The sequence below is a fragment of the Ambystoma mexicanum genome, chromosome 2p, assembly GCF_040938575.1.
Source record: "Ambystoma mexicanum isolate Mex_15411 chromosome 2p, UKY_AmexF1_1, whole genome shotgun sequence".
Classification (NCBI taxonomy): Eukaryota; Metazoa; Chordata; class Amphibia; order Caudata; family Ambystomatidae; genus Ambystoma; species Ambystoma mexicanum.
In genome coordinates this window covers 577,216,032-577,242,922 of record NC_090923.1, presented here as the reverse complement: position 1 = coordinate 577,242,922, position 26,891 = coordinate 577,216,032, and the positions used below count along the sequence as shown (strand labels likewise).

The window sequence follows — 26,891 nt, the reverse complement described above, 5'->3', positions numbered from 1 at the left end:
TGAAGATTCCATTAAAAGTAGGGTTCAGGCCTTTTCCCCTTAGCTTCCAGACTACACTTTGTGACTTTCATTCACGCATGCCAACACACATCCAGGCCCAGGCACATGACCCTGGCCTTAGGTCAACATGATTTCCTGCTGTCTCCCTCTAACATGACAGCTGTTTGGTGTCTGTAATGGCAGGCAGGAATTACTCGGATGGATGGTGCACTTCAGGGTGTCAGATTTCAAGACAGTAATGTTGCATCTGATTTACCTTGCCACAGGTGGAGGGTGTTATTAAGAGAGCAGAAGATGATGCTGGTCACCTTAGGGCAGTGGTATTCAAACTTTTCATACCAACCTCCCCCTTGATTAAGTTGTTTTTCACCTAGGGATTGCCCCCCCAGGGTGGCTCAAAGGATGGACAAGCTCGTTCTTCTGCTTTCAGGTTTTCTTCTGCTTATATTTTCTAATACACATCTTTTTTTATATTTAAAAAAACAGTCATCTTAATCATTTTTCCAAGAGTGTGGGCCCACCTCTGAATTCCCCCCCAGTTTAAAGATCACTGCTTTAGGTCAAGGTCGTATTTACTTTTACAAATGCAATTGAGCTGGTAGATTTGACAATAAGAGCAGATTTTTGCCTGGCCGAGTTCTCAAATTCAAATCCGGGTATTTGTAAACAGCTTGGATTAATTGTAGTGTCTTCTACATGTCCTTTGCCTCACAAGCTACACCTGGCTAAAGAAACATTCCTGATTTTCTGCCCGTAGAGAACATACCTTCTGTCAGAATAGCAGAATCCACATGCCCATCACCTTCATTGAAAATAGTGAATGGACGCGGGAATGTCTTCCCCATTGGCACTTGTGTCCTCTTGTGGTTGCGAGTCTCAGGGCTCATGACCTATTGGAGCAGCGAACAGACTCCTTCGTTGGTGCAACTAGAGCGGGAGGAGGGATTTTTTTTATAGAGAGTGCAGAGGAGACTGATGATATGGAGGAGGAACCAGCGGAGGTTGCTGATCATACCCTATCATCACGATAATACTAGAAAAAAGGAACTTATTGTAGGTGCCATAAAATGGTGAAACCTGTCGAAAAAGGTCTCTTCCTCTGCAAAGTGTATGCGAAGGAAGAGCAGATTGTGGATGATGCGTGAGGCTCGGGAAGGAGGCAGAGCATGGAGTATCGTGGGGTAGGAACCCTCATCCCTTTCCAGCAAGGGAAGACCAGACTGTGGTACAATTATCCAGGATATTGTATTACTTTTCATTTTTCAGGAAGAGCAGTCTTATCCATGTATGCACCTATGCCTGACTTCAGCCATTATCTACGAATAAAGAAGGTTGTTGATCTGTGCAAACAGAGTTTCCAATTTAAGCTACTTCTGTGGAGGATGCTGTGACTTTTACACAATTGCAAAATCTCTGATGCAGGCATCTCTGGCCTGAGTGCCACACCCACCCAGAAGACTCTACAAAGCAAGAGCCACATCACGCCATGGAGCCCGAGCACGGTGCAAAAAGCAGGCACATCGACGGGAAATCGGTGAAGGATGCAGTGAACAAACCCTTACCACTCATCACCAATTTTCATCTATAAGCATTTGGTTCCTTTGGTGTGGCCAGTAACAGTGCGGGAAGTAGGTCTCCTGGCCAGTAACTTGGCAGGAAGTAGGTATATTGGCCTTCAGGGTCAGAGACAAACGCTATTCAGGCTGGTTCACATTTTATTGTATGTATGACTGTAAGAGTATGAGTCAGATTCGTGAAGAGCTGTGATTGATGTATGACATATGAAGGAAACTTTTGATATGGTTGTCACATCTGTACTGCTATATATTGATTTATAATCAACAAATAAAAAGAAATATATTTTGGAAATAAGTAATTGAATTGTCGTTTTAACACTGCAACGAGTCTGAGTTAATGTGGCACGGGACATTCCTTTTTGTATTGGTTGAGGATCTCCACGTATTCCCATGCCTTTTAATGAGGAGTGTGGAAGACCTCAGGTGTTTGTCCGACATGGGAACGTCCACCTCGTTTATATCATTTGGGGAAATCCTCAGGGTGGTAGGATCCCTCTGAGGTCCTGCACCTCTGAGGAAGGATTGTGACTGGTATTCAGCCCTGGCCAGCTGGGTGCAGAAACATCCAGACAGCAGAAGCGTGTGTAGCTGAAAGCAGTCACGTGTCTAGTGCTAGGACATGAGGCACTGTTTTGGTGGATGGTTACACTAATCAAGAGTGTTTTTACCTTAAGATTAACACGATTAACAAGAGGAGAGTCTGACACAAGCTTTAAGTCCTGACTATGCAATACCCGTAAAGCATAAGCACTTGGAAGGAATCTTCCGAACGGCTATAGCATAAGCAATTGGTCTGATAAAGAAACTAAGAGATTATCTATTTAAATTAAGTCAATTATGAATTGTAGAAACATTAGGTGCCTGGAACCTAGTGCAATATAGTCAACAAATTGACTGTTATTTGTATGCTCTGCATGCTCCTTATTGCATTCAGAAAATGATGTATGTTTTAAAGCACAGAAATGTTTTAAATATTTAGATTTAACAATAATGGGCATGTAGTATATAAGCAATATTTTACAAGCCTAGTGGTATTGATGTGCACATCATAAGTTAATCATATTTCTATGCACGGTTAGGTAGTTTCGTTTCAAACCTTTAAACAAGTAAATTAACAAAGTATAATACAATAAGACACCCCTCCAGCATATGAGGAAATCTGCCTGAGGTTGCAGAGCAGTGATCACTTGCTCTAAAAAGTTCAGGAAGTTGTGACTCTTTATAACAGATAGATGGGTGTGACCTCTATTTACATTGTGGGGTAGGAAAGAATGACACTGGGAGCAATCAGTGAATGAAATAAGGTTTCTTCTGATTGGCCCGTGTGGAAAAGGTATCCCTTGCAGGACCAGTACCCACATGCCCTGTTAGGCCCCATTTGGCAGAAGCCAGTTAGAGCTTTGGAGCAGGTGTTCATTTGAGTGACTGTGAACACCATGGTCCTCTCTTTTCTCACCTTCAGGATCTCCCCATCTGCATACAGAACATACATGGTGACCTCAATGTTCTTCTGGACACTTTTTCCTCCCCGCTCAAAATCGCCCCGTTCCAGAGTCAGGTACAAGTCATTCCGTATGTCACCTGAGGTTGGAGACACAAAAAACAGTCACACACATATCCAGGCCTTCACTTCAATTTATTTTCCAAATAAAAAAGCATTGCAGAACGTGGGTAAATTACCAAAGAAGCTTGTATAACTGAGTGAACAGTAGGGAAAAAGGTTGATCAGTAAAGTAAGATGCTGTCTAACTGTTTTTGTGTTAGCTTTAGGTCTGACATCCACAGTGGCTTTCCTCTTTTTAGCCACACTGAGATGGTGCAGAGCTTTGACACAGTTCTGACAATCAAGCTTGATGTTTTTAATGGAGGCTTTTCTTGTTACATACATGGCCCAACCAGGCCTCAGGAGGATGCCAGACAATTGTTTGCCTGTGCAAGCATTTAGGGGATTAGCTCACCCATCATCAGAGCCATTTTACATTTAAATTAGAGAATTGGTGGATCTCTTGAAAACATGCCCTGACATGCCATCATCAGTTCAATCTCACATCACAATGGGTCAGGTTGCATAACATGTAGAATATTATCTCGATTCTGTTGTAGAAAATAAATGGATAAAGATTTACGTTGCAGGGTACAAAAGATATACTATTGTACCCATGGGAGTCAGTGGTTTCTTACATTCAGGCCAATGCGCACTGTTTGTTTCAGATTCTGGTTACCTTAGGTCCGACACACCATGACCGAAGGTGCTTCACCACTTCGAAAACAAACCGTAATCTGTATTCGGTGAACAATATGCACTGGGCTTCAGTTGAGGAAATTGTTCTGCCGTCGGTAACGTGGCGTTCATAGTAAATGAAATCTGTATCCTTGCACAAGGCAATAACTAAACAAAAAATGAATGCTGACTTTGAGGAGTGCAATTGGTTTACTTTCTTGCCAAAACTATTTGTTGCCTTTGTATAGCTCAGCGTGACACCCCAGGGGATGCACTCAGAATTGTTCCTTTGGAATATGCATGAGTTTCACAGTTCCAGTTGCATGCTGGCCGAAGGTACTTTTGAGGCTCTCAACAGAGATCCTGAGTATATCAGCAATCATCTCATGTTCGCTTATTATAGTGGTAGAGAATCCAGGGTCCTGCATATGAAAGGACTAATATGTCAGAGACCTACGTTTAAAGTTGATGGTTCTTTGGCTCGGGAACCACCAAAGGATTCCGAATAAAACAGGGTGTGGTCTGGGCTGGACCAGTATATGGGAGTCTTTGCTTTGGAGCAGCGTAAGCCTTTACATGTCTTTCAAACCTCAGTTGCCCTTCTAACCTCTTTCATGAGCAACTGGCAGGACCAGCATTGACAATGTCTGATTTAGAGATCAGTCAGTTTGATGCGACTGCTGTAGGCATCCCGCAATAGATGTATTTCTCTGAAAAAACAACCAAATGCAGCTAGCTGTCCAATGGCTGCTTACCTTCTGAAAGCTCTTACAGACTGAGACATATGGATCGGTAATCAATTATCAGACCATACATTGTTAAATATGTGTAGATATTGAAGCGTGAGATAACAAACTGTTCTGGCCGTTGCTTTGAAGGGAAGTCATGATCTCAGTAGAGAATACCAATCTCTGCTTGACCCTGAGGCAACCTCATTTATAAATACAGAGATTCTTCATTTCATTTCTAAACACACAGAATGTAGGTGCTGCTACCTTTTATTTCACTAACTGAAACTACTATGCAGAGATAGACGACTTCATCAGATGTTGCAGAGAGAAATGATGAGCAAAAGTAAAGCAACTGTATGGATTATTGTCAAAACAAAGAAAGAAGAGAAACATTCTAAACTTTATTGGCTGAAGGAACAGTGTACACGGAATCTGGATCAGGAATTACTCTCTTATCTAACAGACCTCTAACCTCCTCTCTTTGGTTTGAGAATGATCTGCACTGTGACTTTCCTTTACTAATCATTTCACTCTCCAGCATCTGAAGTCGGTGGGACTTCGAAAGCTAACACTGGAAAACTGGAAACAACAGGCTGACTCGGTAGAGGGCTCATAGGATGAGTCTGCCGTTCCAGCTCTGCATATTCTTTTTCAGTTAGTTCAATAAAAGGCATTAGCAGCTGCATGTTGTGTGTTTTTGAAAATGGACGGGCGTCACATTTTTATTTGCAATTCATTCTTTTCCTAATACATACAATTTAAAGACCGACCTCATCGTCTGATGTGGCTTTGTGAAGAAAGCTAATCGTTACCCTCCAAGTGGTAGAATATAGTCACAGGGGTCATTTCTGATTTCCATTCCGAAAGACTAGAGTGTGCTTTGCTTATGAACTAGAATTGATAGGATTAACACTTCTGTCTCCCGCACCAAGTAAGTGTGTCAGCATCAAATATAAAAGACATGCGTTTACTATGCTTTGCTGCTAGAAGTGTTTTGGTGAGCATGCACAGGGTAACACTTTCCGCATTCTCTTATTGACTCTGAATTTGAAAACGCTGTGATTCCTGCCATGTTTGTAGAAAGTAAAACAACTACATTATTTTCACTTACCTTGTAGCAATGGATCAGGTTCTGACCTCCATGTACAGAAAACCAGCATTGGACATATTCCACTACTGTTAGGCACAGCCTTGCAAACACATCTTGAGAGCATGCAAATGCCAAGGTATGCTATGCTCATCCCACGTTAATCTTCACATTATCTACCAACCCTTATCCCACTTTGGACCCTTAACAAAGACCTATCAGAAACAAGAGCACCACATCTGAAACGATAGAAAGAGTGTATAGGGTGGTCACCTACAACAAGAACAGAAATTCGAAAAGTATCATTTTAAACTTATTTTCAATTCCTATTCTTCTTCATTCTACTGCGCATACTCCTGAACATGGGAACCGCCTGATGATTGGCATCTCCAGAAGTGGAGACTGTGCACAATGCAAGGAGCAAGAAGTGGTCTTGCAGCTGATCAAAGTAGGCCTGGCCCTAAAAGAAATGCTTATCATTAAGGTCACACAAAGAAGAAAAAGACAATTATTTACCTTGCGATAGATGGTGTAATAACTCTTTTTTACTTTAACTACTCTGACCACTAAAAGGTTTTACCCCTTCCAGGTATGAGTACAGCGCCCTGTGAACATATAGATTGTTAAACTTCCTTCTCCAAACAGCGTCTAAGGTCTGCAGAAAAGAGGACTTTGTTGGTTCAGGTAGTAATAGGATAACACATATGGCACATTATGTGGATTGGAAGGAAGAACATGTCTGCCCTGGTCCGAGAAGGCAGATCAATGTAAACGTGCTGAATGTAATCTATTTCTTAAAAGAATACACGGAAATGAACCAGTAGACAATTTACGCAACTACAACTGAAGTAGCTTGAATGTGCATTTGTGAAACTGTGGCATATCTCTAATTCTCAAGGACTGTTCAGCCATAAACACCCCCACATATCCCATTTAATTGCACCATCTCTAGGTCGGTGCACAAATAAGACGACGACAGAGAGGGGCTGATTCATGGAATTATTTGCGCCGAAAAACGGGGATTTGTGCGCCATTCTGCCGCAAATCCCCATTTGTTAAACCAGTACCATTATGGAACTGCAATACATTTCAGTGGTGGACCATTAAAGAATTAACGGTTCTAAATTCCTTTCAGATGGTTACAACAGATTCATAATATGAAAATAAATCTAGAGAAAAGCCTCCTTTTTCGTAACATCTATGTACCCTTTATAAACTCTATAAACTCTGCTAAAAATATTGATCTCTTAAAAGATCAATATTCTGATGCCATAATAGTCTCTGGAAAATAAATGGTGATTTATATTTCGTACTTAAATATCTCTTAAAAATTCTGGCAGACAGGTGACGAAAAATAACAAACGGTCCGGGGGCGGTGGGCGGTGCCCAATTCATGTTTGATGAAGCCCCGTCTCTGACTGCACAAGTCTCTCATAATAGGAAAAATTGTTTTTCATCTCTGTCTAAAAACCTGGCGAATTGGAATTTCAAAGTCAAAAACTTTCATACATTTTGAAAGCATTGTCCTCAGAAATGTTCAGGTTTACAGCTGGACAGGAGGGGCTAACTAAAGAAATTAAGTTAAAACTCATTCCACCTTGAAACACATATCGGCCTTAACGCCTACAAAACTGGTGCAGCATAACACACATTTCTAGGGGCAGATGAAAATCCGAATGATCAGTGGAGAAACCAGCACAAAAAAACAAGAATAGGTGCTGTCACCAACATCTTCTATTTCAGGGCCAAGCACAGCGATCAACTCGGACAAAATGATCAGCTGCCTTTTGGGAAGTAGTGGCAGGACCGACGGCTTTTTCTGGGGCTTCAGGGGAATCTTCTCCAATAGTTATGAGAGGGATGAAGATCCTTAGATGTCATATGTAGCATGTTTAGTAACATAGAATGCCTTGAGAAAAGGAAAACAGATGCCCCCACCGTGCTGGTCATTTGCTAGTCCATAATTCAGGAAAGCCTTATACTGTTTCGGCTGGTTAGACATGTTAGAGATAATCCTTCAATCGTGATCTTGGGAGGATAGCTCAGGGGCAACGTGCTTGCCTTGGAAGCAAGACAACAAGAAACACCACAGGTTCGATTCCTGGATCTGCGCTTAGGAACCTCTTGGTATTAAGCGTGTTATAAATAACCTACCATATCAGAATTCTGAAAAGAATAATAGATGTGCAGATGACAATGCCAGGATTTAAGAGGAGATCTTAAATCGGGCCGGTGAAAAACAAAGACACGCGGCAAAAAATGGGCACTACATTTCGGAATTTAGCTTCTGATGGAGCTAAAAATAAACTAATTGTGTTAAAAAGTGTTTTGTGACAAATGTGATAGCTAAAGAGGCATGGAAAGGATGTCAGGTGAGACAGAGAGTCTTTGATTTGAAAAAGCCAAGCTTGGCGCCAGGTGAAGAATCAGATTTTGGAATGGAATATGAATATTTGAGAAGGAGGTTTTTCTCGCACGCAGAAAGCGAACATTGTGGTGTTCAGCACAAAAGAAAGCCATTCATGTTTGTTTGGTTGGGAACCACAGTGCCTGCCCTTTCGTTTGAACATGGCATCTCAATATAATGGCAGGTGCTAAAATGTCCTTGTGCTGTTCACATACATCAGGTCCACCCTCCAGCTTTCCCAAGGTAGACAGTGGCTAGCCTTATGGCGGAAGCAGGAGGTTGTGTTGGTTTGGATTCTCCGACTGGTACTTCCATTGTGCAGCCTTAATTTCTGCATTGGACCAGATGCCACCACAGGGTGCCAGCCCCGTGCAGACTATTTGTATTATTCCACAGTATCCCCGACCACCAAAAATATCAGCTCCGACCTAAACATAAAGCAGCTGCGCAGACTTGACCTGCCGCCTGCTTCTTAATGTCAGAGGGACTCAGTTGGACAGGGATTTCATATGCAGATTTGTGTTGCATAACACAACGATGCCAAAACGTCAAGAAAGCAAATAAAGGTCGCTTCATGGACATAAAGAAAATATGTCTGACTGGTGGACTATACGTTTTCCAAGATGATTTAGCAAAGATTGTGGCCCTCCTGCACTGCAGCCTTCCATCTTTAGTGGGTGAAACATAGTTGAGAAGAGAAAAGAGGGAACAGGTTCCACTCCTGTATTAAGAGCTGCATGAAAAAAACGGTAAGACAATAACAGTTCACACACCACCACTCCCATCAGGTTCTTCCAGCCACGTGACACGAGGAGGAGGACTGGGCACATCCCAGTTTGTGAAAGGTGAACATGCTCATACCAGCCATCTGCAGTGGATGCCAGCGCACGCAGCCAGGCACAGGCCATTCAACTGCCTTACCACATGTGCAAAGATGCAGACAGAAATACGTGTGCAGTGCAGCTGAAAGTGACTACAAAAACCTGATGAGCAACCATACGCCATTGCAGGCACATTTGTTCAACACACACTGGGCACATCGCCGCTTCCCTGTTGTTTCACTGATTAACACAGCTGGATTTTGCAATTTCCTGCAAGAGGGGTGCAGCATGCAAGTCTTGAATGATCAAAGGATCAAAGGAGGGGGGAGTGTGACAGGGCATTCCCTAGAAATACACTGAACTACCTTTTTATCAGACAGACAGAAATGTGCGACAAAGTATCTTTAAGAAGTAGCAGTAGTGCACGTGGGAGGGAGAGATGTAGACACATTGAAAGAGGAGAGGAGCAATACAAGACAGCTAAATGGCGAGAGAAAAAAGAAAACAGAATGGTAGGAAAAGGGAGAGAGGGACTGAGGAGAAGCAGAGCAAGTAGATGACATTGGGAGAGGGATAGATACATTGAGAGCCCTAGACGTTAAAGTGTACAAGTGAAAGGCAGAGGGAGGGAGGAGAATTGTGAGATTTGACCTAACAGAAGAAATGGTATTGTTTGGTTTTGCTCTCAACCTGTTCCGGTTATGTTTTCTGTTTTTCCTGCCTTTCTCATTGCCCTTCCATTTGTTATAGTTCACTGTTCTCGCACGTCAATCTTAACATAGCTCCCCCTTTTTGCAATCACACTCTTTCATTCTGGCAATTTCTCTAGATCCTTCGTTCTTCCCCCATTACATTGGCTGGTAACCCTTAGCTTAGCTGCTTCCATCTCACCTATAGCAGGTCTTCCTAACCGTAGTACAGAACGTCAATTTGCCACAAAGCACTGTTAGCAGATGGAAAAAGATATGTTAATCTATCTTCATGCATCAAGGAACCTCACTCCATTAATGGACTACTTTGGAAACACTTTGGAAACTGTCTAACACAGCCGTGGAGTTCAAGTTGGCTGCACTTGCCATTTGTGCCAGCATTGACATCCCAATGCAGTCTATTGGTTTCACATTTGTTTCTTGATCTCTTTCATTAAAAGAGCTCAGGTGCTGCTGTTCCCAACTTTACTATTTGTAAAAACACTTCAGGGAAGGGAAAACATTGAAACAAAATTCAGTCTATTTTTCATGGCAACTGTGGTTGTGACAAATTCGTATTGACATTAACAAATAATTTGGGATCCGTATGACTGTTGAGAGCATTAGAAATTCTTGCATGGCCATAAAACCCACAATCTGCACCACAGCAGACAACAATATTGTGAGGCGGCTGAGAAAGTACTTGTTCCTCGTCAAGAGAGATGATGGATTTCCGACACAGTGTATATACGGACGAGACATAGACCAGCCGAGAAAGCACAAAACATGCCACGGTGGAGGAGGAACAGGAGAAGGAAGCACAGAGGGGAGTGGCACTCTGCCTGGAGAGATATTTGCAGATGCTAGGCAATGGAGAGGAGGGAAACTGTGGCGAAGACCAAGGCAAAGTGATGAGAAGCCTAGTGCAAACCTCTAAGAGGTGCTCGAAGAAAGTGATTGGAGAAGACAGGCTGATGGCAGAGATCTGGAGAGGAAAATCTTCAAGCCACTGGAGAATAATATTTCTAAAGGAGAGTCAGATTGCTGCAACTTGGAGGGAAAGCCATTGTGAAACAAAGTTTAAAAAGAAACACTGCATGCTAAAACAAAAAGCCCCAGTTCTTAGAGCCAATGAGAAAGAACATAAAAACATAGTGACTGCGTGGTGGCTCGAGAAGCCAAAGTTCCTATAGCCATTGTGGAACATAGTGAAAAGAGAACTATTGACTGTATGACACTAAGAAACAAAGTGTAAAGGGAAAGGTTGCACACTGGACCTTGAAGGAACGGTTCCTAGATATATTGAGATGTCTGTGAGAAATTGATCACCAAGAGAAGCAGTGCATGACGTGCCTTGAAGGCAATCGTCCTTAAAACAATTGGAAACTGTTTAAATATACAAACAACACATGCTGAAAACCTGAAGGCAACGTTCCTGGAGATTTTGAGAAAGTGAAACACAAGAGAAATATTGTGTTCTCAAAGCTGGAAAGCAAGGCTGATAAAGTCAGTGAGAAAGTGATAACCAAGTGAAAAAGTGTTTGATGAGGCTAAAAGGCCCTCAACACACTTGAAACTGTTTGAACCGATAAACAATGCATGCTTAGAACTTGCAGGCAATGTTCATTGAGAGACTGGAATTGGGATCCCCAAAAGAAGCATTGCATCCTGGGAACAGAAACACCAAGTTCCTAGAGACCTTGAAATACATTGCATTTTAGAACTTGAAGGAAACGTTCCTATAATCTGCCGAAAGCCTGCCTGAAAGTAGAAATGCTAAAGACAAAGTTGCAGAGATTTTGAGACTGAAATGTACAGTGGCAAAACAGAAGTCAAAGCTTAGAGTTCAGGAAATCTAATCTGTTGTGTATGCGCATCATTATAAGAAATCGTCATACGTGTACAGAAGCAAGAGACCGGTTTAACTTGAAGGAGGTCATCGTCTTACATGACTAGACCTTTCATGCAAAACAACTTTTTAATCCTGGTACTTGGTATTCTCCAACTATTGTTAAGAGATTATTAAACAAACACATCTTTCGAACTAGGTGGCAGTGTAGGGTTTTACTTCCCTTGCAGGAAGACTCGCTTTAAGAGATGGAAACCCTTAAAGAATTGCAACTTGCTCATGAAATACAGGGAAGTGATCACAGGTGTTCCATCCGTTCCTCCAGTACAATTTACAGTACCTTCAAATACACTGTACTCTAGAAACACAGCCATCTTTTCCCATTTCAATTAGCAAGGCCATTCCCTGGTGCTTGAATGTTTTAGTTCGAACAATTGTTGTTTATTTGTTGCCATCAAATTTGGTTCTGAATTGCATAGAAAACAGACTCCGAAAAAAGAAAATAAGAAAACAGACTCCACCCGCTCGCACATCCACTGAATCCAGTGGATCCTAAAAATAATTTTGATGTGTTGCTTCTGTGCCATACAGCAACTGAAAACAAATCAGCTTTACATGGCAACTCTCAAAAGCTTCTACATTCCCTATATGTGCCTAATCAAAAAGTATTTTCTTTTATACACAGATTCTTATTTCTGAAGCAAGTTATCAAGCTCAGGTACATACACTTTGCATCTAGCCTTGATGCAGCGTTGACAGTCTTCTGTAGTAGTTTACGAAGCAGGATTTGCAAGGTTGTGTCATTGTTCATGTTTTTAATTTGGGATAGCACAAACACTATTCTACTAAGCAAGCATTCGTGTGTTGATCTCACCAGTGAGGTGGCCTGCCCCAGTAATTCAGTCTCATACGCCTTTCAGATATGTGGCTATCTGCTTAATGCTTTCCAGCTCTCAGATTAATGAGAAACCGCTCACTCCAGATTAAACTGTATATGCAATCCACAGCAGGACTGCGAAATCTATACCTAAGTTGCTCTCTTCAACTCTCAGCACATTCTTCACTACTAGACCCAAGCGCCGTGGCAAAGGTCACTGTACAGGTACAAAATAAGTGTCCAGGCACATGTCATCTAACCTCTCTTTTTCATACACTAGTACCACAATAGCTAGCTTCTAAATGGATCCTCATGATTGCCATGACCTTCCAAATGAATGGCCAAAATAAACCCTCAACCAATCACAACCTCATGTCTAAGAAGGGCACTTATACTCTGTTACTCTACTGGGCACAATAGGCACACCGCCATGCACAACCGTGTGCAATAACTATTGGCAAGAATCTGGCTCTATTGTTTAGTTTATTAGTATGACTCGTTTACTCATGTGCACGGTCCTCTCGATGTGTGATGCTTCTTTCTTTGGAGAGGCTCACTATGTTTGTTACACCTGAACATAAGAAGAGTGTATTATTTCATCCTTAGAAGTAGGACCTTGTTCCAAGTACTATGTCACACAACTCTTGAAGATCTTTCAATTTGAGAAATATACCTGAAGCCTGATTTAACCCAGGATTGAGAGGTACTCGAGTTTCTCATAATTCTACCTGTCTAGACCAAAGGAGTGTTTTTTCTAAAGTCCCTATGATAGGAATTTGGAGAAACAGAGATCGAGCACCACACCTCAGAGTTGGTGTAGAGCATCTAATACTTTCAGACTAAAAATGAATTCCCAGGAAGTATCCATAAGCTATATAAAAGTGCTCAACATCTTTGGACTTGTTCTTCTGTCACGGAAAATGGGCGTTTAAACTATTGTGATGAATCCATGGAATTCGTCCCTTCTCAGCAAGGGGAGCCACACTCTTTGGGACTAGAGAGGTGAGCCAGTTATGCAAAATACTCCTTAGGCGATTGGGCAAGCGGATCCCACTGATGGGCGCTCCCCTTAAGGGACAAGGACCTCCAAGTGAATCAATATGTAACACCTCTGTAATCTCTGAGGAGCCAAATGGTTGTTACATACATGGGAACTGATAACAATATTGTGTAAAAGGGCACTTTAAATGTGTTTATGACCCCTCCTGGAGCCTGACCCATTCTCGCTCTCTCTCTCATTGCAGGGAGAGATATATAATGGACAAAACCCTTACCTGGAGGAGGAGAGTCATTGCGGAACAAGTCGACCATTGGCATAGGGCCAGCACTAGAGGGTCCACGCATAGAAGAAGTAACCACTTCAGCACAGAACCGACATATCCTGGTAGCAAGACCACAAAATACACATGGTGGGCAGAGAGAGTTGGAAGCCCCCAGAAAGCTGCTGATCGCATAAACTGTGGAAGCCCAGAGTCCCAAGCCTTCAGTACAGAGAGACAGAGCCACAAAGTAAGACAGCAGACTGGCGTTCCTGAACTGAGGCACCTAGATGAAGCTAAATGCAGCCAAATAACCAAGAAGTGTGGTTTCCGGACGGAAGGAGCGGCCTCCTCCCCTAATGGCAGATTCAGCTGAAAAGTAGGCAGGTAGTTACCAATAAGGAGACGGAGGAGGGCAGGGGAGTTCCAAGACTCCATCAGGAGGAAGATCAGAAAGTGGACCAACTAACAAGGGCACTTCTGTGGGGCTATAGAAAGGCCAAGATCGGAGAAAAAAAACAAAGTGGGTGAACATTAAGTTAATATCCTGAAGAGAGCTGTAAAAGTCCCAAGAGTAAACAGAACACTCCGAAGGGGTGACAGGGAAAATGACCACCCACAAAGGGCTACTGAATATCCAGAAAAAATGAAAACACTACGAGGGGGTGACAGTGAGAATAACAACACATGAAGGGCTATTAAATATCATGAGAGGAGACCATTCTAACGGGGTTAAAGTGAGAATAATAACCCACACAGGGCTACCAAATACCGACAACAGAGGAGCAAACTCCAAGGGGGTGAAACTAAACATAATAAACCCTGTGGGTCTACTGAATACCGACAAGAGAGGAGAACACCCACAAGGGGTTAATGAATACCCTCAAGCGAGAAGAACCCTCCAAGGAGTGAAGCTGATGGTCCACGAGGGGTTACCGAATCCCAACAAGCGAGGAGCACCCTCAAAGAGTGTAAAGCTAAACTTAACAACATACAAGGGGCTACTGAATACCAACAAAAGAGGAGAATATTCAGAGGGTCTGAAAGCGAGACCAACAACCCACAAAGATTCACAGAAATTGCAATAGTTAGAGTGACACGATGATGGATTTACGAAGTCACATTTCAGAATTAAAAAAATAATTACTTGAACAAGACTTTGTTAAAAGGGGTCATGTGGATGAGAGCAAGAGACTCCGATTTTAAACTGTATGAGTAGGTGTCGGCCTGAAACTCCAACAAGGAGCCCAGACACATTTGGACTTTACAAGCAGGCGTAGACCTGAGAGAGAGACAGTTTGGGAGGGGCTCGAGCACCAACCAGCACAAGCCAAGAAGGGGTGGTAGGGGCCCTTCTCCGGGCCAACTTTTTCCTTTAGTAGTGGTAGAGTCAGTTAGCATGATAGCATAGGTTTGGACGGAGGACGAGGTTCATACTTTTGTAAAACATGCAGACGACTACCCTTTTATTGTTTTTTCAGAATAGGGAACCTTCATCATAGAGGTAGGGCTATGAGCGACATTTCTTCTTTAATTTAATAAAGTGTATCGGTTGGAACCATATCTAGTTGACCATCTCCTATGTCTGACCTACCACACTATATATGGATATTTGTTGTCCATTGTACTCAATGTGTTGAATACTTACAAGTAGCTTCTGTGAATAAGTTGACCTGTCACATACTCAAAGGACACATGAAGCCTGCCACTGAAATGTGCTCACTTCTATGATACAGTATTCATGGCCTTAAAGATGGTGCAGAGCGCGACAGTGAGTGAGAGAATAAGTGATAGACATTTAATACAAGTAAGAGATGGAGGAAGCAAAAGCAGAAAAAGCAAGCAAACATGAAAAGGTAGAAACTTACACCCCACTATCTTAATTTCTTCAGGAACGAAAGAGTAAGAGGTACGGTAGAGAAAGAGAAAGAGGGAAATTAAGTGAAATAGAGTAAGAAATGAAAGGAGAAGGGAACAGAAGAGAAAGGAGAGTGGATAACAAAGGAACATGAAAGAGAAAGAATACATCAATCAAGTGCATAAGAGCTCCATACATATTTCATCTCCTAGGAAAACATATAATAGTTATCAGTACACACAGAGACTGAAAATTAGAAGATGGGTGGGTTGTCAATATGCATACACACACGTCTTGCACTCATTGCACTGATACTGCTTCATGGCAGTGTTCAGTATTAAGAAAGAACCCCAGGAACATAACATATCACATTACACCCAACAGTGTTGCCGTGGGGTAAGGGGCGTGCCTGAGAGTGGATGTGACTAGTAGTGTTAATTAATCCGATGCAGAATGTCTGATGTGCACTTCTTATCAAGGAATGAAAAGTGGACGTCATTTCTTTACAGAGCTCACTAAAAGAGCAAGGAAAGCTCACAGTATGGCACATGCACCATCACCCAATTAGGGCAAGATGACACGCCACCTTTAAGAATAAAAAAATGCGTGACAGGGTCTGGGACCTGATCCTGTCAAGAGGGGTTGGGGACCCCACTTAGCCTGGGGTCAGAAGCCTACCAGGGTTCTCAACAGAGCCAATCCTTGCCCAGAGGGTGGGAGCTGAGGAGGGTCCAGTCCCTCTCCCTTCTACCTGTGCCTGTTTCCATGATTTAAGTACAACCTTTTCTTGCCCCGTGCCTTTACTGCACAATGTTGGCCTGTGTCTGTCTTGTCCTGTAAGACTTCAACATCCAGCATGCCTAGCATTGGAAGAATGACCAAGCTACTTGACCGGGAGAGACAACACAGAGCGGACGCACCACAGAGCAACTCACATAGCAGATAGGCCGAGCAATCACGCTGCGTGACCTGGAGAGCAAAGGAGGGTTCTAAGGAGGAGGAGAGGTAGCTGGCCTCGTGCCCAAGGGTACCGGTGACAATCGAAAATTGGACGTCAGCATTCATTATCTACACAAGTGTCTATTGCGAGAAATTTCCGGAGAGATGTATGGCTTTGCTAAAATACATGGATGTGATTAGAAAGGCATTTACAAGTTTTGGGGGCTTTACGTGGGTGCATTACGATGAAGAATTTAAGGCAAGGATGGCAGAGGACAGCCAGGCGGTCTGGGGTGAAATAGTCATGGATCTATGGCTGCAGTGGATGGCACCGACGAGGCCTGCCCCGACATTGCACACAGCAAGTGGTTTTCCTGTGCCTTTCCAGCCCTTTCTTGGTCGCCCTGCCCACGAGGGGGTGGAGGGAGGAGGCAGAGGGCAACCCTCAGAGGCATGCTGAGCCTTTAATAAGGACGGCTGCACAAGGTATGTGTGTAGGTTCAGACATCAATGTTGCAAGTGTGCAGGGAAGCACCAACAAGGAGACAGGGGGAGGGGAAGAGGATCCGGCAGAGGGGTTGTGGGGAAAGGCTTTTACTCCAATTAAATTGGAAGTGTTGGCGAAGTGTTGGAATTTTATCCGGACAGGGAAGGGGCTGAGACTTTGGGAGATGGTTTTCATCATGGTTTCAGGCTGGGTTACCAGGGCCAAGGGGACGTCGATGGGTGGAAAATTTGAAGTCCGCCAAGGAAAATGTGGAGGTGGTGTGGAGGTGATGAGGGAGAAATTGGGCAAGGAGATAGCTGTAGGGAGGGTGGTAGGGCCATTTGATGATCTGCCAGGAGATTTAGTGGTATCACCACTGGGAGTTTAGATTGATACACCACTTATCATGGCCTGGGGGCATGTCTGTCAATGATTTTATTGCTTCAGAAGAGTGCGGGGTTGTATATGCAAGTGTGGACCATGAGTGGATTCGGTGAGGAAAGCTGGGTGTGGGGCCTTCATGGTCAAGTGTGACATTAAGGCAGCTTTCAGGTTGTTGCCGGTGCACCCAGAGGATTTTTGACTACTGTGAATGCAATTTGAGGACCACATCTACATCGACAAAGTTTTGCCAATAGGGTGCGCAATTTCTTGCGCCTTGTTCAAGCTTTTCAGTTCCTTTTTGCAGTGGGTTTTCTCATACAGTTCTGGATGGGAAGCGGTACTGCATTACCTAGATGATTTTCTGTTCATTAGTGGGGCAGACAGAGAGAGGGAGTGCGGGGAGATGCTAAGGATGTTTCAGGACCTGATGGGAGAGTTGGCAGAAGACAAAACAGAGGGACCGGCAGTGGTTTTGACATTTTTAGGGATTGAATTGGACTCAGTGGCCATGATCTCACGCTTGCCGCATGACAAGGTGAGCAAACTGGTAGGATTGCTGGAGAAAGCGGTGGGGGCTCGGAAGATGATGCTAGTGGACATGCAGAGGCTGGTGGGGCATTTGCATTTTGCATGCAATGTGGTGGCCCCAGGGCTGACTTTTTGTAGAAACATGGCACGGTCTATGGCGGGAGCAAAGTGCCTGCATCATCAGGTAAGGGTATCAGGTGCAGTTAGGGAAGACTGTAGGATTTGGCTGCGTTTTCTGGAGAGTGTTAACGGGGTGTCCATGCGGTTGCACGGAGACCCAGTGTCCTGGGAAGTGCAGATATTTTCAGATGCAGCAGGTGCAGGATGTTTTGGAGTGTTTTGGGGAGGAAAATGGTGCGCGGAAAAGTGGCCATCGCGTTGGTTGAAGGAAGGGAGGAGCATAGCATTTCTTGAATTCTTTCCTTTGTTGGTTGCAATGGAGTTGTGGGGGAAGGAGTTGCAGAACCGGAAAGTGAATTTCAACATTGACAACGTATGCGAGGTTCATGTAGTGAACAGGTAGTCAGCAAGGGATCAGAGGGTGGCGAGACTGATGAGAGAGTTTGTTCTGCATTGCATGGAATGGAATGTGGTGTTTAAGGCAACACATGTGCCGGGGAAGGATAATGGCATCGCTGATGCATTATCTCGTTTTCAATGGCAGAGATTCCGTGGATTGGCTCCAGGAGCGGAACAGGAGGGGCAGCAGATTTCAGAGGAGCTGTGAAAGATAGGAATCTGAGAGTGCTTTCCTTGATGGAGGGTTCCCCTGCCCCGGCATCTAGAGAGTCATACAGGAGAGCATGGGAGAATTTCATAAAATGGGGAGCTCGTAGTTGGAAGGATAGGTGGGATGCGGAAGAGCGGAGAAGGGATGATGTCACTAACTTCCTCTTGAGATGTATGGATATGGGTTGGTCTAAGGCAACTATAACGGGAAAGATGGCAGGGATCGATTTCTATGGGAAATGGTTTTGGGAATTTCGGCCAAGCAGTGGACAAACGGCAAGCAGGATGTTGGAAGGATGGGCAAGGGAGAGTAAGAGGGACAAGGACAAGAGGAGACTGGTTTTGGCAGATCTACTAGCCAGGTTGTGTCGGGCGGTGGGGGGGTTTGCTTGTCGGCTTGGGAAGGAGAGTTGTTTGCGACTTGCTTTACATGACTGTTTTGGGGGTCTTTAGGGTTTCTGAGCTGGTAGGAGGAAAGAGTGGAGTAAATGGACTGTGTTGGGAAGATGTTTATTTTACGGAGTTAGGGCTGGACATCAGGATTAAGAGGTCTAAGACAGATCAAAAAGGAAAGGGCTCTTGGGTTGTGCTGGGCTGGGGGAGCAAGGAGTTGTGCCCTGTGTTGACCGATCTGGCGTGGAGGGACCTATGTGGAGGAAGAACGGGTTTGGTTTTTCAGCATGAAGATGGGGCGGCAGTATCAGCAGCGCACGTTTTGGGGGTGCTACGGAAGGTATTGGTAGCGGTAGGGGAAAAGGCGGAGGAGTTTGGAACTTATTCATTTAGGAGGAGGCAGCATCTGAAGGAAGTAGATTGGGCTTATCAGAGGATAAGGTGAAAAGTTTGGGGCGGTGGAGGTCCAGGAAATACAAAGGGTACGCCAGGGACCTGGGGAAAGGTGCTGTTTGAAATAGGGTTTGGGGAGTTCAGGAGGGTCGAATGTGTTGGGGTGGTTGTGATTGGAGGGTGATATCGTAATTTCTTTTTCAGATGCTGCTCGGAGGCCGGGGGAGATGCCGCAGATTTGGATTGCGGCCCACTCTATTGTTAAGTGGGTAGAGAAGGAGGCATAGAAAAGAGATTTTGGCAGACAGTTGGGTTGCAGCTACAAAGTGGCATTGGTAAGGTGGTCCGGTTTAGGGGGCTTCGCTGGGATCAGCTGCTGCCTATGTTGGCGGGGCTGAAGGAACACTATGGGTCTCCAGAGGGGTGATAATTCATGTGGGGGAAAATCACCTAGTAAGAGATACAGGTGTGTCTCTTCTTAGAAAAATGAAAAGGGATTTGGTATGGGTCAGGGAGATGTGGCCCAAAGCACAGGTAGTTTGGTCAAAGCTGTTGCCATGGAGAGTTTGGAGGGTAGTGAGAAGTGAGGGAGCAATAGAGCATGCTAGGAAGGGAATAAATAGAGAAATGGAGAAGTTTTGTGCCTCGGCGGCGGTGAAGGTTTTAGAGCACAATAAAATAGTTTATGAAGGTTTTAAGATTTTCAGGGATGATGGAGTTCACCTGTTCATTTACGGGACTAGTTATTACTTGGAAGATTTGACCTTGCAGGTGGAAGAGATGGTAAGGAGTTGGAGGTAGAAAGAGTGGTAGGGGTGAGCCAGAAAGAACACCTCGGTGGAGGGCTTTTTCTGTTGCCAGGGGCATGGCCCCTTTAGATGTGAGGGGAGTGAAGCACAATGGGGGAATAGCTCGGGAAAGGATGTGGTTGGTGCTGCTTGCACAAATGGGCTACCCCAGGGGAACAGGTTTTGAAGACGGAGGGCATGGCCCGGGGAGAAAGCGGGACGCCTTTTTTTTTATTATTAGTTTTATATGGTTTACAAGGAAAACCTTTAAAACAGATAACAAGATACACTACTTCCTACTTCTTTCACCAAACATATGTTGTTAGACGATTTGTCAATCGTCCCCTCTTACTGTCGTTATCGGCTCTTTTAGACGGGTTTTCAATTCCTTCAACAATTGAACTAAGCCAAACATAATTTTTAGGTCAGCACCTTCAAACATAACTTTCCACCAGTCATCAGCCGTATAGGTACTTCGTGCCTCAAAGAGCGGTCCGAATAACTTTGTTCGCAAAGAGCGAAATTCTGGGCAGAACAACGTCAAGTGTTTTAGTGTCTCTATCGAATGATTACAAAATCGACAGATTAAATCGACAGGTTCCTTACGTAGCCAAGTACCTGTATGGTCTTTTGTCATGAACAGATTAAGTCGAAAGTGCAGATATAGTAATCTTGAGTTCTGATCAGGAAATTGCGTCAGATACGGTTGTAGTTTGTCTAGCTCTTTTGCTTCTGGTGGTACTTCTCTTAAGAGACGAGAGCTAGATCTGTCGATACAGGTTTGATGCCAGTCCGCACTCCATAGTTTACGTTTGGCCTTGTCAGGATTTTCAAGTAAAGTAGTAATGTCAATGTCATTTGCGTCCAAAATTTCAGAACATTGCCGATTCCATTTAGCAAGCATTGTGTATTCGGGCTCTGAGTCCGGCTTATGTATTATTTTGAATGGAGGGGCTGCATTGGAGAGCTGTGACTTCCTGTATAAAGTTAAAGCATTCCAACATACTCTCGCTTGTAAGGAAGTCAGTCCCAGTTCAAATCTTATGTTGCTAGTCGGACATCCTTTAGAGATGTGTAACGCTCTGGTCCAAAAGTTGTTTTCAAGTGTGTTCCATAACTCGTGTGAGCAGCCGGACATATTTTCAGCACCATAGATCAGGGCCGGTATTGCTTTTTGTCTGTAAAAATTGATCACAGGTATTATAGAAAATTTCCCGAATTTTTTGTTTATGATCGCGGCCTGGCAAGCCAGTTGTTGACATTTCCTTTTGGTGGCCTCAACCCAAGGATTGTCATTTATGTGTGCACTTATTATGGATCCCAAGTATTTTATGTAAGTAGAGATCCGTAGCGGTATTTTTTCCAGGTACCACACATATTGGGTTGATCTCTTTTTATAGGCTGACAAGTTGCGCAGTATCAAGATTTCGCATTTCTTCTTATTTAAACAAAGCTTGTTTCTCGTTACATATCTTTCTAAGGCGTCTAGTTTTCGTTGTAGGCCGACCGGTGTGACATCCAAGAGTAATAGGTCATCAGCGTATAACAAGTAACCCAACTGCGAGCCATGAATTTTAGGTGGAAATGCTGTTGCCTCGTTTAATGCGTCCCCTATGTCGGAGATAAAGAGGTTGAACACAATTGCAGCCAAGGGGCATCCTTGTTTCACTCCTTTATAAGTTGGAATCAAAGGAGATAAGGATCCTCCTTGGTCGAGTCTGACTTGCACAGTGGTATTAGAATGGAGCTCTTTTATTGCGTCTATAAGATCCACTGGACACTTCCAAGCTTTGAGTTTCTCCCACAGAATGTGGCGGTCAACACTATCGAAAGCGTGTGAAAAGTCAATAGATGCGACATAGATGGCAGTGTTAGTTCGTATTGACTCAATTTTTAAGAGATTCAGCAGAAGGGTGTTCAGACCGCAACCTACGCCTTTAACAAAACCCGCTTGTCGTGGGTCATTACGGTGATTTTTAAGTGCCCACGATTTTAAGGTTTGTTGTAGTTGAGTTGCATAGATTTTTCCTATTACATCTAACAAGGCGATAGGACGATAGTCTCTCGGGTCCAGTCTGTTCCCCTTTTTGAAAATCTGCACAATTATGGCATTTTTCCAAGATCTTGGGGTAGCTCGTTTTGTTTTTATTCTTTCGAAGAGGAGTAGACATAGCTTTGCCCATTCTTTCGGGTTTTGTTTCATTGTGTAGTTCGTGAGGCCATCCGGCCCTGGAGCTCTTGATGCGTTGGAGTTCTTTATTGAGTTTGTAATGTCGTTTATGTCGAACTCCAGTGTCCACGGGAGTTTGTGCTCGGTTGTACTTTTGTTTTCCACTTCCAATGTGTTAAACAGGTTCGTATAATGTTTTACCCAAGTTTCTTGGTGAATTGGAGATACTTGTAATGCTATTTGTGGGGCGGCAAGATTGTTTATTACACGCCAAAATTCAGCTGAGTTTTTATTTTTGAGATTGCGCATCATCTCTTCGGAGTCGTTCTGCAAGATTGTAGCATAATGGTTATTTCTCCAGTTTCTGTATTTTTGCGTTATACGTTTTTTAGCTGCGTCGTATAATTCTTTGTTACTTCTAGGTATCATCCTTATTTCTTTACGTAGAGTTCGTTTTTGTTGCAATACTTGTAGATCAAACTTATGTTTATGCTGTGTTTTTTGTTGTTTAAGGCCTTGTTTGCATTCCACAAATTGAATCAACAGGTGTTGATATTCAATCTCACCTGGAGTGTCCTCCAACGCAGATGTTACCGAGTTTATATCTTTGGTTTCAAAGTTAAGACGAATTCTTCCGGATCGGTACGTGGTGTCGTGGAGCCATAATTGTTGGGATGTCTGGCTATAGGCATTGAACGACATCTTTAGCATGTCGTGATCACTATGTTTCATTTTGGTAATCTCGAGCCGATGTACTTTGGCTGCAAGGTCTTCAGACACGAAGAGATAGTCTATAGTTGAAGATTGATTTTCACGTCTCCATGTGGGCTGTGCCGGGATATCACCCGGTGTATTCCCATTCAAAAGTGTAAGGTTTCTCGAATTCATTTCGTTCATCCAGAGCTGTCCCGTTTTTCCATTGACCTTGTGATTCAAGGAGTTTATTTTTGACGCAGTATTCAAATTTAAGCAGTCTATGTTAAGATCACCGCAAAGAAGAATCGATGGTCTGCTTGAGTTTTCCATTAGGTTGTCCAGTGTAGCGGTCACCTGGTCTATAAACTTAACAGTGTCAGTTATAGTGTGATTCCAATAGAGATTAATTATGTACATGGACTCTGATTTGTCGAGGGAGGTAAAACTCACTTTAGCAATTTGTATATATGATGAAACATTTTCTGTCTCGATAATTCTGAGTCCGCGATCTTTTTTGACCGCTATCAAAAGGCCAGACATAGGCCTACCTTTGGGTGGTTTAATCGCTGGATTTACCACTATCTCAAAGGCAGGCGACAACGGGCAGGTTGTCAGCCAAGTTTCTTGTAGACAAATCAGATCTAAGTTGTTCATCCAAGGGGAATTGAATAGGTGAACAAAACCCCGTGTGTTCCACGATCCGAAATTAAGACACTGTGGTGAACTCCGATTTAAGCATTAATCATGGTTTTTATTGTTTAGGTTTGCAGCTAACCATGCCCAATTTCCATTTTCTGCGTCATTCTTTTGAGTTGGCCCAATGTTTTTGTTCAGACCTTCAACGGTTATTTGGATTTGGTCATTTAAGTAGAACTGAGTTGTTTCTGTGTCCTTTGGTTTGGTCTCGTTTCGAGTTGATATCCCGGGTTTCGTGTCTTTATATTCTTTGGATTTTATACTCGAAGTTATTCTTTTCTTTGGATTTTCCTGGCTTTTATCATGTGTGTTGTTTGAAAAAGGCTCAGGAATTTTGTCAACTAGGCTCTGTGGATATAAGTCGAAACCTAGGGACAAAAGTGCAGGTACCGCGTCCAGCAGTATCTCCCGAATAATTTTGGAAGCAAGGTGCAGAGTCACCATATCATTTCTTTCTTCACAGTGAAACTCCACTATTTTCACGTCGTCGGAATTGAGTGTTCGCAGACTCAGTATCAAATAAAATAGTTTGGATAGATATTGTCGATTTAGAATCAAGTTATCCTTAACTACAAGGAAGCTATATTCCAGGCAAAAAAAGACACATATAACAAACGCATCGAGCAAGCCAAATCTAACACCAAAGAATTGTTTAAAATTCTAAAAGAACTTGAAACTCCTGTTACCCCACCTGACACATGTACCAAAGATAGCACCTGGTGCTCCAAAATCCAAGAAGCTCTCCTAGGTAAGATTGCCACTCTCCAAATTAAAATTAACAACAAACAATCTAGCCTTCAATCCAACCCTCTACAGATCCCTATACCTACCACAAACCCCTCTATCACAGACTCTCTGACTCCTTTTAGCTTCTCTCCACTCTCCATTCTCGAAGTGGAAAAGATCATCACTAGCCTTAAACCGTCCAATTGTCAGGGTGACCTCTGTCCTGCACCTATTATCAAGGAAGCTGCTCACGACCTAGCACCTTTCATCACTACGCTCATCAACTCCTCCTTTAGCTCTGGGATTGTACCGGACAATCTTAAGGATGCATGGGTCATCCCGCTTCTGAAAAAACCTACCCTCGATCCCAGTATACCCACAAACTACAGACCAATTACCACTGTACCTTTTTTACTAAAAATCCTCGACCGCGCGGCCTACCTACAAATTCAGGAATACCTTGAATCTAATAACCTTCTGGGACTCAGGCAATCAGGCTTCCGGCCTCGCCATGGCACTGAGACCGCCCTTATTGACTTAAAAACGCAGATCGAAGATCTCAAAGACAAAGGCAAACTGGCATTATTACTTCTCCTGGACCTCTCTGCTGCTTTTGATCTCGTCAATCACAAAATTCTCTGCCATCACCTCAAATCAGCCGCACACTTCTCAGAAAATGCCGCCACTTGGATCAGATCCTTCCTGGATAATAGATCTATGCGTGTATTCTCCCCACTTGCGGCCGCACCACCCGCTCCGGTCGCCTGTGGTGTGCCTCAAGGGTCTTGTATCTCGCCCACGTTATATAACGTGTTTACCAAACCCCTTTTCGATATTTTGGATCACTTGGGCGTCACGTATACCAATTACGCTGATGACACACAGATACTCATCCCCATCACAGGCGATTACACAACTGACTCCCTTGCCATCAACGCCATCTACCAGGTCATCCAAGCGTGGATGTGCCAGCACGGCCTCTGCCTAAATGATGAAAAGACAGAGCTCCTCATTCTTGGTTCACCACAAAAACTCACTAAACTTAACCCTGCCTTCAAGTCTTTCACCATCGATGGGAATACCATCCCGATTGCTAAGGACACGAAAACCCTTGGGATTTACATCGACTCAACCCTATCCTTGACTAGACAATCCAACGCAGTCTCATCTGCAGCAGCGCTTACTTGCAAGCTCATCACCGCCTGTCGCCCGTTCCTAACCACTGCCAACTGCGTAACCTTGGCCAGGACCCTTGTTCTATCCAAGGTTGACTACTGTAATGCCCTCTATCTAGGTACTAATCTCCGCAACTTAAATAAGCTACAAATTGTCCAAAACAATGCGATCAGAGCGGCCCTTAACATTCCTAGGCGCCAGCATATATCTGACACCAGGCGCAACCTGCACTGGCTCTCTATCCCACAGCGCATCTCCTTGAAGTCCTTGGCTCTCACACACAAATGCCTCCACAACCAAGCCCCTCGCTACCTGGCAAACAGATTCTCTTTCCACAATTCCACCAGACCTCGCAGAGCGGCCCAAGCCAACTGCCTTGTCATCCCGCGCTTTAATCTCCTAAGATCTGGTGGAACCAGCTTCCCCATCCTGGCAGCCAAACTTTGGAACTCACTCCCCAATGACCTTAGAGCAGAACCTTCCTTCCTGAAATTCAAATACCTTACCAAAGCATGGCTATCCGCCCAAGACTGCTAACATCAGCTTACTGCCCTACTTGCACTTTGACCTACTCGGCATCCCTTATTAACTATCCTGTAAATCACTGCCTTATCGATATTCATTTGAATGTATATGTTGTAAATTTTGTATATCTTCCTGTAATAATCTTGTAATACTCTGTCACATTGCCTTGTCATGCTTTCATCTTGTTGTAACTAAGTTAAGCGCCCGGATGCCCCTGGGCCTGGTGCGCTATAGAAATAAATAAAATACTAAATACTAAATACAAGAGTCAAGTCTTTCCAGAATTAATTTTTCAAAAGAGGATTCTTTTTTTATTATTTTTAATTTAGGCATCGTGTTTTTAGAACTTGGTTTAGTTTCATCTTTCAGCTGTTTGTATACAAATTGGCGTTGATGGTTCGAGCGTCTTGAGATAGTCGAACCGCTTTTTCCAATTTCTGTGGGTTTATCAGAGACTTCCACATGACTGCTATCACAGTCAAGGTCCTTCAGACTCTTCGACACCAGCTTGAGCCGCCTTTCAGCCAGTGTTTCGAAAGGTGAGTCTGGTTTACCGTTCGCTTCGGTAATCGTGGGAGCAACCTTTTTTATGGACATGTGAGAGTCCATTGGTTGGCATGTTACAGGTTCGAGATCCTTGGAGCTTGTGGCCGCCAGTTTGAGTCGTCTTTCAGCCATTGTTACAAATGGTGTATCTGGATCGTTATTCAGTTCAGAGATCGTGTCAACAGCACTGACGATAGTACATGTGCGTCGTGTCTTTGATGATTTTTGAGTATCAAGTAAGACGTCGGACTGAGCCTTCTCGATGTTACAGCTTGGATGAGAGGCTTCCACTCCTACATGCTGTGAAGGTAAGCTCTCGTTTGCAAGATCTAGAAGCTC

At 43.7% G+C, this 26,891-nt stretch overlaps 1 protein-coding gene across 4 annotated transcripts in view; it reads right to left on the bottom strand.

The window, feature by feature from the left end:
• DOCK3 (dedicator of cytokinesis 3) overlaps positions 1–26,891 on the bottom strand; it is a 2,582,899-nt gene that overhangs the window by 961,614 nt on the left and 1,594,394 nt on the right. For all 4 annotated transcript variants that reach the window (XM_069644069.1, XM_069644070.1, XM_069644071.1 and 1 more), the window contains one exon: positions 3,034–3,158. In XM_069644069.1, coding sequence (XP_069500170.1) covers positions 3,034–3,158 — 125 coding nt within the window. The remainder of the gene's footprint in view (positions 1–3,033; positions 3,159–26,891) is intronic.